This window comes from Vigna radiata, chromosome 5 (assembly GCF_000741045.1).
Source record: "Vigna radiata var. radiata cultivar VC1973A chromosome 5, Vradiata_ver6, whole genome shotgun sequence".
NCBI classification, from domain to species: domain Eukaryota; kingdom Viridiplantae; phylum Streptophyta; class Magnoliopsida; order Fabales; family Fabaceae; genus Vigna; species Vigna radiata.
The window spans coordinates 12,993,170-13,004,342 of record NC_028355.1 but is presented as its reverse complement, the minus strand read 5'-3'; the positions used below and the strand labels follow the sequence as shown (position 1 = coordinate 13,004,342).

Here is an 11,173-nt window from a genome sequence, read left to right as displayed (position 1 = left end):
TGAATGGCTATTAAGGCTAACAATACTCAAATGGAGGAAATTTTAGTTACAAGGGCAAAGGTGTCAAAATAATCTATGTTGGATTTTTTAGTATAGCCTTTAGCTATTAACCTTGTTTTATGCTTCTATATAGATCCATCAATGATGATACATTTTCTTAAAGGTCTACTTACAACCAATGGGTTTTACTCCTTTAGACAAATTTACTAATGTTTAAATATTATTTTTCTGAATTGATTCAATTTCAGTCCTAATGGCCTTATCCCACTGTTTTACATCAAGAGCACTAATAGCTTCCATAAATATACTTGGATCATTATCAACAAGATAAGTATATAAATCATTACCAAAGGAAGTTTCCTTCCTTTGTCTTTTACTACTTCTTAAGTCTTCACACTTGACATCACTGCTACTATTATTATTATCAACAGGTTAAGACGTCTCATTAACCTTTAAGGGAAACATATTTACAAAAAAACTTAGAATTTTTCATGTCCACTATAGAATTACTCTCAAGCATATCACTTTTAAGAACCATAAACTTACAAGCAACATTATTTTCAGCATAGCCTAAGAACATGCAATCAGAGGTTTTAAAGCCTATTTTCCTTTTCTTAGGATCGAGTAACATCACCTTAGCTAGGCACCCCACACTATTATATATTTAAGGTTAGGTTGATAATCTCTCCACAACTCATAGGGAGTTTTACCAGTTTTCTTATCAGGCATTCTATTTTTTTTAAAAGCACGCAATAAGAAGGGTTTCTCCTCTTAGGTGCATTAGAACTAATAAGCATGACATTCATCATTTCCTTAAGAGTTTTATTCTTTCTCTCGGCTATTCCATTGACTCAGGTGAATATGGTGGGGTTACTTCATGGATAATACCTTCTCTCATACAAAATTTATTAAATAGTACATATTCATCACCTTTATCTGATTTAATCCTCTTAATTTTCTTATGTAATTGATTTTCTACTTTTACTTTATAGGTTAAAAACACATCAAAGACTTCATCTTTATTTTTTATTAAGTGCACTTCGGTGTATATAGAATAATCATCTATAAAGGTTACAAAATAAGTTTTACCGCCTCTAGACATGATATGCTTTAAATAGTTAGATTTGTGTAAATTAACCCTAACAAGTTAGTTTGACGATCTATGAAATAACATGTTTTCTTTGTTATTTTAAATTATACACATATGTCACATTTACTATTTTGTTTATCATGCATAGTAATTAATCATAGTCGTTGTAATTTCATAACATATGAGGAATTCACAAGTCCTAATTTAGCATGCCATATGTTATATGAATCAACAATATGAGTAGAAGAACAAGATTCATTAATATTTTCATAAATTTTAAGTACAAAGAGACATTGATCAAAATATCCCTTTTCAACAAAAACATTATTTTTTGTCATTACAATCTTATCACACTTGAATGACACTTTAACACCCATTTTTCTCAGTAGTGCTACAGAGATTAAATTAACTCTGATTGATGGCACATGTAACACATCACTCAAGGCTAGAGTCTTTCTAGAACAGGATTTATCCTAGAATCACTGAGGTAAATGTGTTCTTCTCTATCCCCTACACTAGTGTAAAAGGTAAATGCACTTCTGTTTGCACAGATATGTCTGGTAGCACCAGAGTCTACCACTTATTTGTTCACATTAGTCATCAAATTTACTTGTGAAACAACTGTAGCAATAATATCATCTCCTTCAGCTATATTTGTCCAAAAAGGATTGTCCTTTCTTGCTTTATGCATGCACTATGGTGCATGACGGTCAGGCTTTCTACACACGAAGCAATTTCTTTCTTCTTAAAAGTGGGGTTAAATCTGTTGGGATGATATTTTTGAAAATTACTTTTCCTATTGTGATCGGGTTAGTGTTCATACCTTTATGAAGTAGGTCTATCTTCTACCAAATTACTTTTCCTATTGTAATCAGTCTAGGATGGTGGCAATCTCTCAATTAGAAGTTCAAAAACAAATTCATCTGGTAGAAGAATGTTCTCTACTTTGATATCTTCGAGCAGTTTGTGGTATTCATTGATTTGAGACTTTATGTCCTTATCTTCAATCATTCTTCAGCAATAGTAATTACTAATAATGAACCTTTGGCTGACGATATCTTTAGTTGTGTATTTGAGAAGTAACAAATTCCAAATGTCTTTTGTTTCCTTATAGGAATAGTACACATCAAACAAATCATTAGATAATGCACTAAATAAAGTATGTTGACATACCTTGTTTGCATAAATTCAATATTCAATTTGTTTTGAATTTGAAGGGAGATTGGAGTCAAATTTTAAAGATGGAAGAGCAAAAACGAGTTTGTACATGTATAAAAGGGTAGACACACTTTCTTACCAGTATCGAAAATTCTGATTAAAGAAGACCTTGATTTTAGATAATTCGAGAAAGGTTTCGTGAAGACCATCTGAGTTCCAGATTATTGATGTCAACTATAAGTCCTTAAGATTGTTGTAGGAAAGTTGATAAAAGATAATAAAAACCACGAACAAAGATTTTTCAAGACGTGTAGATCCACTATCTTTAAAGACTTATCCACAGTATATTGTGCAAGTTTCTTAAGATGAACTTTCTAGAAATTTCTGAGGATATCAGAACTAGAAAAGAACTATATAAAAAGAGTAAAATAATAAACTTAGAATAATATAAGAAAGAAGATAGAGAAGGAAGAAATTAAGAGAAAAAAGAAGAATGAGAACAGTGTTGTGTGGTCAAAACGGTTTTAACAGAAAAAAAAAAAGCATGGGCCTTGACTTGTGAAAGAATGCAGTTTTGAATGCCCCAGCCTTGCAGTTTTGACAATGTGAAAAAGCAACGTTCATAAAATAACGTTCATCACTACTTTCTTCGGCAGACTTTTATAATATAAGTTTAGGTTTTTATAACTAGTGTCTTCATATTCCTTCTAAGAACGTGTAGAGCTTTACTCGTGTTATTTATCTCGTAGGACAGGAATGTGTATGCCAAGATTGTAGAAATTGACAGGAGGTTCATTGAAAAGTATCGTAGAAATTCATCTGACCAAATTACTGTGACCGAAGAACATGAAGATATAGATCCATATTTTGGAATCCGACAACAAATATAAATAATGTTGCTAATAAGTTGGTATTGCAAAAGATAAAAAAAGAGTCTCACGTGATTTAGATTACATATCCTTAAAGAATTTATACAACAAGGCATTCTATACAGCTTTAAAGCGGATGGCAAAGGAGATGAGCGATGCGCATAATGTTGTAGGTTTCAATTGTTATTTTGGCACAGTTCAGTTCAAATTCCACGAACTCCGAGTTATTTTAATTGGTTTATTTATTTATTTTATATTTTTCTTCGGTTAATATAAATGTTAAAGTCTTATCCTGAATTTTCTATATTTGGGTCTTGTGAACATTTGGAACCTTGGTTCACAGGATTCTTGGACCCCAAGTTACACAAACGTTGCTTCCCCTTTCTCCGCAACATTCAATCCTTTATTCTGTAATCTAAGGAATCGTGGAAACATGATCTTTAATACTGAATAAAACAAATGAGTAAGATGTCAAACAATGAGCTCCAGCTGATCTTTAATTCAACAATTGCATTGAATTCGTTCTGGGATGAGACGGAAATGAAGAACTGCTTTAACTGCTTTAAATATTTAGGTTTAATTGTTTCTTTTGTCCCCAGTTTGATGGAAGTGTGTCAAATTCGTTCCTTTTTTAAAAAAATGTCAATTTTGTCCTCATATAGAAAAAATTTGTGTCAATCAAGTCATCTTCGTTAAAAATCATTACTTTCAAAACTCACTTTATCCACTGCAAAATCAGGGATCGGACCCATGAAGTGGTTATTATTCAAAACTTACTTTAAGTTTTTAACACCATTAATTTGTATTTAACAGAAAGAACTTGATTGATACAAATTTTTTCTATATGGGACGAAATTGACATTTTTCCAAAAGAGTGACGAATTTGACATACTTCAACCAAACTGAGAACAAAAGAAGTAATTAAACCAAATATTAAAGTGCAAAAACAGAAAATTGATTATGTATTCGCTTTATCTGCCGCCGCGTCAATTTTGTACTCAAGAATGTCCTGGCTAGTGTCTAACTATCCATGCTGGATCTTCGCAGTCCAATTCCACATAAAAGTTAACAACGGACATCAAGTTTTGTTTTCTGATACAGAACTAAACGTGTTTCTTTTTCTTTACAGCAGAAAAATGTATCCTTCCGATACGCTGACTATCTAATATCTAACACTCGTAAGCAAATTCTTCTGGCATGTTGCTAAAAGCCTTCATTGTATTGCTGACCACATCAAGAAGTTGCAAGTATTCATCAGCACCATCAACTAGACACTGCAATTCCATAAGCAACAAATGAGACATGAAGAAAAAATAGACAATTGCACTTCACTGAAATTTAAAAGCTCCTAAAAGTTAAAAGCACCAAGAAAATGTGTCCAGGAATAGTAAATAGTAAGGGGGTAAGTAGTGTGTGTAATCATGTCATAAGTAACCTTATCAGCTTCACCCAGCTTCTTGGATATTCTTGCTTTCTGTTCATCTGACAGATCATTTTCTTCAACAATGGCTTCAAATAACTGGAAAAATAAAACTGAAATAAGTAACAGTAGAAATCTTAATGAAACTGGCCCAATAAAATAGAAACAAACAAATAAAGACCTGAGTAAGCATTTGAGAAGCTGGATATCCCTCTGCAATGAAATTGTTGACTTCCTTGTTGGCGAAATCAAAATTACCACTCCTGCAAGCTTGAAGAACTGCCTCCACAACTTTTTCTGGAACAACCTGATACATTGATTGAGATTTTAAAAAGTCCAGACAAACAGGAACGGAGATAAAGAGGTGATCTAGTACATAGTTACCAGAAACGATGTCACAACAACAAATTGGATTGAAAACTAGTTAATGATACAAAAAAGTGTCACACAGCTTGAAGAGAAGACCCCAAATAGGTGGCCACATCAACGAATATATGCAATGCTGACCTCCAATGCTTCAAAAAATGGCATCTAGATGGCAAATTTTGTGAACTTATATACCAAGACACCACACTATCGGGACAAATTAAAAACCCTTTATCTATATTCTTAAAAAAGGTAGAGGGAAAATCACATGATAAAGTAAATCCAAAACTTTAAGTCAAAATCCTGGTCCTTCAGCCAATAATTATGTCATTTAATCCTCAAGCCCAATGTGAATCACCATACATACAAACAACATACAAAATAATGTTATAAACAACTTTAATCTATTACATAGAAACAGAAAAAGTCGCAGGATGGTGGTGCCACAACCTACCCCAGACACAGAAATCAGATTCTCTGAAGAAATTGAAGATCCAAATAAGCGAGCTGCAGACTGCAATGTTATATACCAAGTTAGCTCAAAAAATGAAAAAGGATACACACAATTCCTCTATGTTCAGTAGGACTGCCTTGATTAAAGCAATTTACATTTCCTGGTGATAGCATTGTGTGTATTAAATCATAGCACACAAGATAATTTAATTTTATAGTTTATGCTAATAAATTTGTTATGCATTAAGTGAAAAAAAATCAACATGGAAACCAACACGGAGGAGAGCCCTATAAAAATATTTTTAAAAGGATAGAACAGGTCGAAAATAATACCCAAATCATAACACATCTATGTTCTACCAAGTTTCAATAGAAAGTCTTAACCAGAGACCCTCATCTCTTATTAGCCTGGTGTTTGTAGACTCTCCATTGAGTTTTATTTTTATGCCATTACTAGAAAAGCATGAAGATGAAAGCATACATTCCTACAATCAAACAAATTTTATTCATAATACAGGCTCCCCTCTCATATCAGCAATAAACTTTTGACCTCATCACGCATCAACTTTCCATTGATGTTAATAGTTGATTCAGCACCAAATATAAATAAAAAAAATGAAAGCATGTCCTAAAAATCAGGCAACATGCAATAGCAAAACAATCGTTTTAAGAAAAATAACCATAAAAAACAGTTTTTCATGTAACAATTATTTCCTAAGAAACAGAACGCAATTAACACGTGAAATTTTATTCATTATTCTTGTGGAGTCAATCAGAGTATGTTTGAAGCATCGCATTCATAGATTACACACAAATTATTTGATGTAAAGAGGTTCGGTTAAATTACATATGAAAACTATAAGAAATTAGAAATCATAACTTAAATGTTCGAAAATTGAGTGTGTTGATCAGGAAATGCCACTCACCTGCAAGTATGTGATTGCCCGGCGAAGATCTCCATGAGAAATAGAACTAAGGGTTGAAAGAGCCTGTGGAAGCAATGGTATGTAAAATAATCCATTATGATGTAACAAAACCTTTATAGATAAAGAATTGAAAACTTTAGGAATAACTACATTGTGTGAGCACTGACAAGGCATTTGGTTGGAGAGAAATGGAAAGGGTAGTTGAAGGGGTCGATTTAAATAAAATTTCTTGTTTGATTCAATTTCTAAGAGGGGATGGATTGAGAATGGAGGGGAGCAAAATCCCTCGTTCAATTTTTGCTCCCCTTCAATTTCTAAGAGCCAATTAAAACATTTAAAATGTATTGACAAAAATAATCCTATTTACACGCTGGAACCCAAAATAACAAGGAAATGAAAGTAAATTAATTTTAAAAATCTGTCCCCTCCCCTTATGAGCCAAAAAAGAAAAGAGTTGCTTATCCTCTCCATTCATATCCCTCCCCTCCCTTCCTCTTAACCAAACGGGGTATCTAATCAAAAAACCCTTCTCTTCCTTCCCTTCCCATCCATTGAACTAAATAGTCCATAAGGTTCTCACCTCAACATCAAGACGGAGTCCCTCTTCTTTGCATATGTACAATATCCGGCTGCTCATGATTTCTTCTGACAATGGCTTGAACCTGAATTTTGCACACCTTGAAGCAAGTGGTTCTATAATCCTATGAAAAAAATGACAGCCATATATGAGGCTATGTGTTCTATCCTTGGAAAGTACAAGAATAACCAAAGGAAAAGGCCTATCAATATATCACACTAACATGGCATTTGATACCAAAGAAAATTTTCATACACAGGAACCATGATTCCTGAGAAATATGAAACCTGAGAATTATGATTCACATGAATGATGAGTTTCACTTGATTGGTCAAATATAATACCAGGAATATTTATACAAGTTTCCTATAATTCAAAGAGTAATGTCACTTTTACTAAAACGATTTAATAACAATAACATAACTTAAAAACTTTCCATTTTACTAAAGAAGTTAGATTTTCTTCTCCCTATAAGAATGTTTGTGGAAAACATGGTAAATATCTATTCCCAGAAAACAGTGTTGCCCAAAAAATTATTTTTTAAAATGTAACCAAATATAGAAAACATACTTTCTCATTGAAAAGGTAACCAGAAAACTATTTTTTAAAAAGTAACCAAATATAGAAAACATTATTTTTTTAAAAGCCATGCCGTTTTTGGATTATATGGATTAATTACTATTATCAAGGTAACTATAATACTCATTAGCTCCTAAAAGATATGAGAATAACAAAATAAACAGTACATATTAGCATGGAAGAAAGATACCTGCTCACATAGTTGCATATAAAAAAGAACCTTGTAACTTTAGAGTACGTTTCCATTGTACGCCTCAGGGCATTCTGTACAGCAATTGAAGGTGGTGTGAAACCAAAACACTTTGAGACAAGCAACTTTAGAAATGAAAAACATAGAAAACATGCCTGAGCATCTTCTGTCATTGAATCAGCCTCATCTAGAACAATAATCTTGAATGGTGGACAAAGATAACCACTGAAATATAAAAACACCATAACAAAGAGGAAGTCATACAGATCTTACAAGCGGATAAAGGAGGAAAGAATCTTAAGAGAATTAGATTTCACATACTTCTTACGCTTAACAGTACCAACAGCCACAGCAGCAAAATCTTTTATCTTTGTACGAACAACATTAATCCCTCTATCATCACTTGCATTCAGCTCCAGCACCCTGGACTTATAGAGCTCAGGCCTGCAATATATAGTTGTTACAAATTACATTACACGTGCCATTGTACCCATTAGCACAACAGGTTAGCTTAAGGAAGAAAATGGCATCATTTTTTACTGCCTATGAATCCCAACTCATAAAACAGACAAAATTGACATTTTGATAAATTCAATCTTCAAAAATGATCCTCTGTAGCATTACAGTATTCTTTCATTTCTAATAGTTGATAAAAAAATATTCCTGGTAAATTTATTACCTAAGTTGCTATTAAAGTGATGCACAATTTGCATAGTCTTTGGATCTCTATGACTCAACATGTCAAGAATTCACAAGTAGTGTACACAAACATATAACATTCAGAAACTGGGCCATGTAACTTTTGTGAAAATATTTGAACTTAAGGTATTCCTTAAATCATATTTCATTTCCTTTTTTTTTCTCAGTCGATGATTTCATGGTGTAACTGAACTAGCAGAGGTTTATCGAAATACTTTTAAGAGTGACAAAGCATATATTAAGAGAAATTTTTAACAGAGAGTTTGTATCACCTTGGTTTCTACTATGTAAGTAGTCAATCTTGGATTCTTGATTAGTTATTATTTAGTAGCTCTGTTTACTTTTATTTACAGAGAAAATGTTAGCTTCCTAAATTGGGAACCTAATTCAAGAACTCTCTTCCTCTCCAAAAGACACAAAGAAGATAGGAAAACTGTATATTATTCACAGTAGTGTATCTGTACAGAGAATGCAGAGGCTTAACCCTCTTCACAGGTCTGAACCTGTTAACAACCAATTCAATCAACAACCCTTCTCCCATCTAACAGGCCTCTATTTATACATCCTCACCCGCCCAATCCTAACTGTCCTAGGCATTTAAGCTGTTACAGTTAGTTACACTTCTTCCTTCTCTCATAGGCTAACCATCTCTTCTTATCCCTATCAGAAAAAGTGACATGACAGAATTAAGGTCTCACAAGTCACACAACAGAATTAAGAAATTGACATGACAGCTAGAAATAAGCAAGCTCTCTTATAATTGTGAAAATAAAACCAAAGAGGGATACCCGAAAAGCTGACGGGCAATTGCAAGGGCAGTAGTTGTTTTTCCAGTGCCGGGAGGACCATAGAAGAGCATGTGGGGGCACTGCAATACAATATTGACTTGATTCAGTGAGGAAGAAGAGGAGGACATAAGGGAGAGGTAGGCGTTCAGAAAGGGTAATTACACTTCCAGTTTCAAGTGTATTTGTTAGAACTCGAACAACTTCCTCTTGGTAGGCAACATCTTTCACTTGCCTTGGTCGGCTGGGTTACAGCATGCAAAATTAGATTTGTACAGAATAAGATATAGAAATAATTGAAAGAAAATTTATATTACTATTTCTCGACCCATTGTTGAGAGCTCTGCATGATTGGCACCGTCTATTTTCAGGCACTATTAAAAAGAAAAAGTAAAAGTTTAGAAACAGAAAATATCAAGACAGTATCATATCAGACCATAAATAATACAAAATAACAATATAAATAGCTACTGGGAGGTTGCATATCACTATAGGAAAATGAGGTGTTTTAATGTCAGATTCTTAACAGTTACTATCTTCATTTGGTGCATAAGAACTTAAAACCAGGCCCAGTTGTGAGAAACCTGCTGTTAAGCCTTCCAATAGGAAACTTAAGTTGTTTTGTAACAAAAATGGAAGCAATAGAATATGGATATATAAGATAGTGCATAATCGAATTTGTGACTTCTATTGCTTCTTAAAATATCATACAAAATTTTGAGTGTATCTGATGCACTAAGAGGGCAATCATACATGCAGCAAGTACAAACAGATGGAGTCTGAAGTTTAAACTATTCAAAGAAAAACATGGCGCAAAGGGCAGTATGAAAGATGGACTGGAGAAAAATAGCCACAACAAAGTTTCATGACCTTGCATTGTACATCCTGAAATACATGTCCAAACAAACAAACATATCTTGGAACATAGCAACAGTACAGAAAAATATCACCGACAGTGACCACCGCACACCAACCACAAACGAAAACGATGGGATCAAATAACAAAAAGGAGGACCCCTGATTCAAGTAGTCTTGCTACAGAACAAATAAAATTGCAGTCAACCCAGGGAAACAAAACAAATTACTCCATAACACTTCAGATTGAAAACAATCCCAGCACAAAACACCAGTAACTAAATGTTGTTAAAAACCCTTGTTTCAAACAGCCCAAAGTATGAAAATTCTTACAAAAAGAATGTTTGCTACTTATTAAGCCGATATTCGTGTTTTGTTTTCCCTTTGGGCTTGTAGCTAGCTAACTTCAACTCGAATTCCATACCGGTGAGAGCAAACTTACTGATTAGCATAAATGTACCATGTACTAACAAATATACGAACAATATGCAACTATTTAACATTTCAAAAGGCAAACATTAACATGTTTCAAGCAAAATCATTACTTAGAGTCTTCTCGTAAATGCTGGGTACTACTAAACATGTACGGAACATTTGTTTCCAATTCTGTACGTGCCAATGCACCAAACAATTACGAAGACAAGCACTGAGACAATGAATGAAAAGCAAAAAATAAACACTGATAATAACATTCAAATAGGAATATTGAGAATGAGAGAGAATAATAAAATACCAGATTATATGACTAAAATAGAACACTTCAGCGGAACGACGAGAACCGCCGAGCGAGCACGCAACGAGTCAAAAGGAAAGAAAAAAATATCACAATCGCAAGTCTGAGATGGAAGGGTGAAATAAATTGGGAATTGAGATCGTAAATAGAGGAAGAGGGTTTAGGTGGTGAGGGTTTTCTGTTCTTATTTTGAAATTAGGGTCCCAATTATTTGGCTAAGGAGTGAACATGTTGCGAGAGTACTTTTCCCGCGGGAAAATTTCATCTAATTTTACTAAAATGCCATTGCGTAGAAAACAAAAAAAAATACATTATGAATTATTTTTTTCTTTCTTATATTTTTTGCTTTTTTTTTTATTAAATATGTTTTTTTCCCTTAACTTTCAATGAAAATTGGAATCAGTCTCTTTTCAAAACTTTTGTTTAGTTTAGTCACCAACTTTAGAAACTTATGAATTTAGTCCTTTTAACCT

General features: G+C 33.3%; 1 protein-coding gene across 1 annotated transcript; it reads right to left on the bottom strand.

Moving 5' to 3' along the window:
- Positions 1 to 4,050: 4,050 nt before the first annotated feature.
- On the bottom strand, positions 4,051 to 10,910 carry LOC106761082 (replication factor C subunit 2). The gene is made up of 13 exons (XM_014644582.2): positions 10,701 to 10,910; positions 9,430 to 9,486; positions 9,278 to 9,356; positions 9,116 to 9,195; positions 7,950 to 8,072; positions 7,784 to 7,853; positions 7,629 to 7,702; positions 6,863 to 6,983; positions 6,283 to 6,345; positions 5,358 to 5,417; positions 4,719 to 4,844; positions 4,553 to 4,636; positions 4,051 to 4,391 (listed from the first exon to the last, which is right to left on the bottom strand). The coding sequence occupies exons 2-13, from the start codon at positions 9,459 to 9,461 to the stop codon at positions 4,287 to 4,289; spliced, it is 1,017 nt and encodes a 338-aa protein (XP_014500068.1). The 5' UTR covers positions 9,462 to 9,486; positions 10,701 to 10,910; the 3' UTR covers positions 4,051 to 4,286.
- Between the last annotated feature and the right edge of the window lie 263 nt (positions 10,911 to 11,173).

Bases quoted from the DNA above. Each gene is read 5' to 3' on its own strand.
- LOC106761082 (XM_014644582.2), bottom strand. From the start codon at position 9,461: ATGCAGAGCTCTCAACAATGGGTCGAGAAATA. The intron at 9,196-9,277 runs GTAATTACCCTT...ATTGTATTGCAG, and splicing joins ATACACTTGAAACTGGAAGT to TGCCCCCACATGCTCTTCTA. The intron at 6,984-7,628 runs GTATCTTTCTTC...TTTTTTTCATAG, and splicing joins ATATGCAACTATGTGAGCAG to GATTATAGAACCACTTGCTT.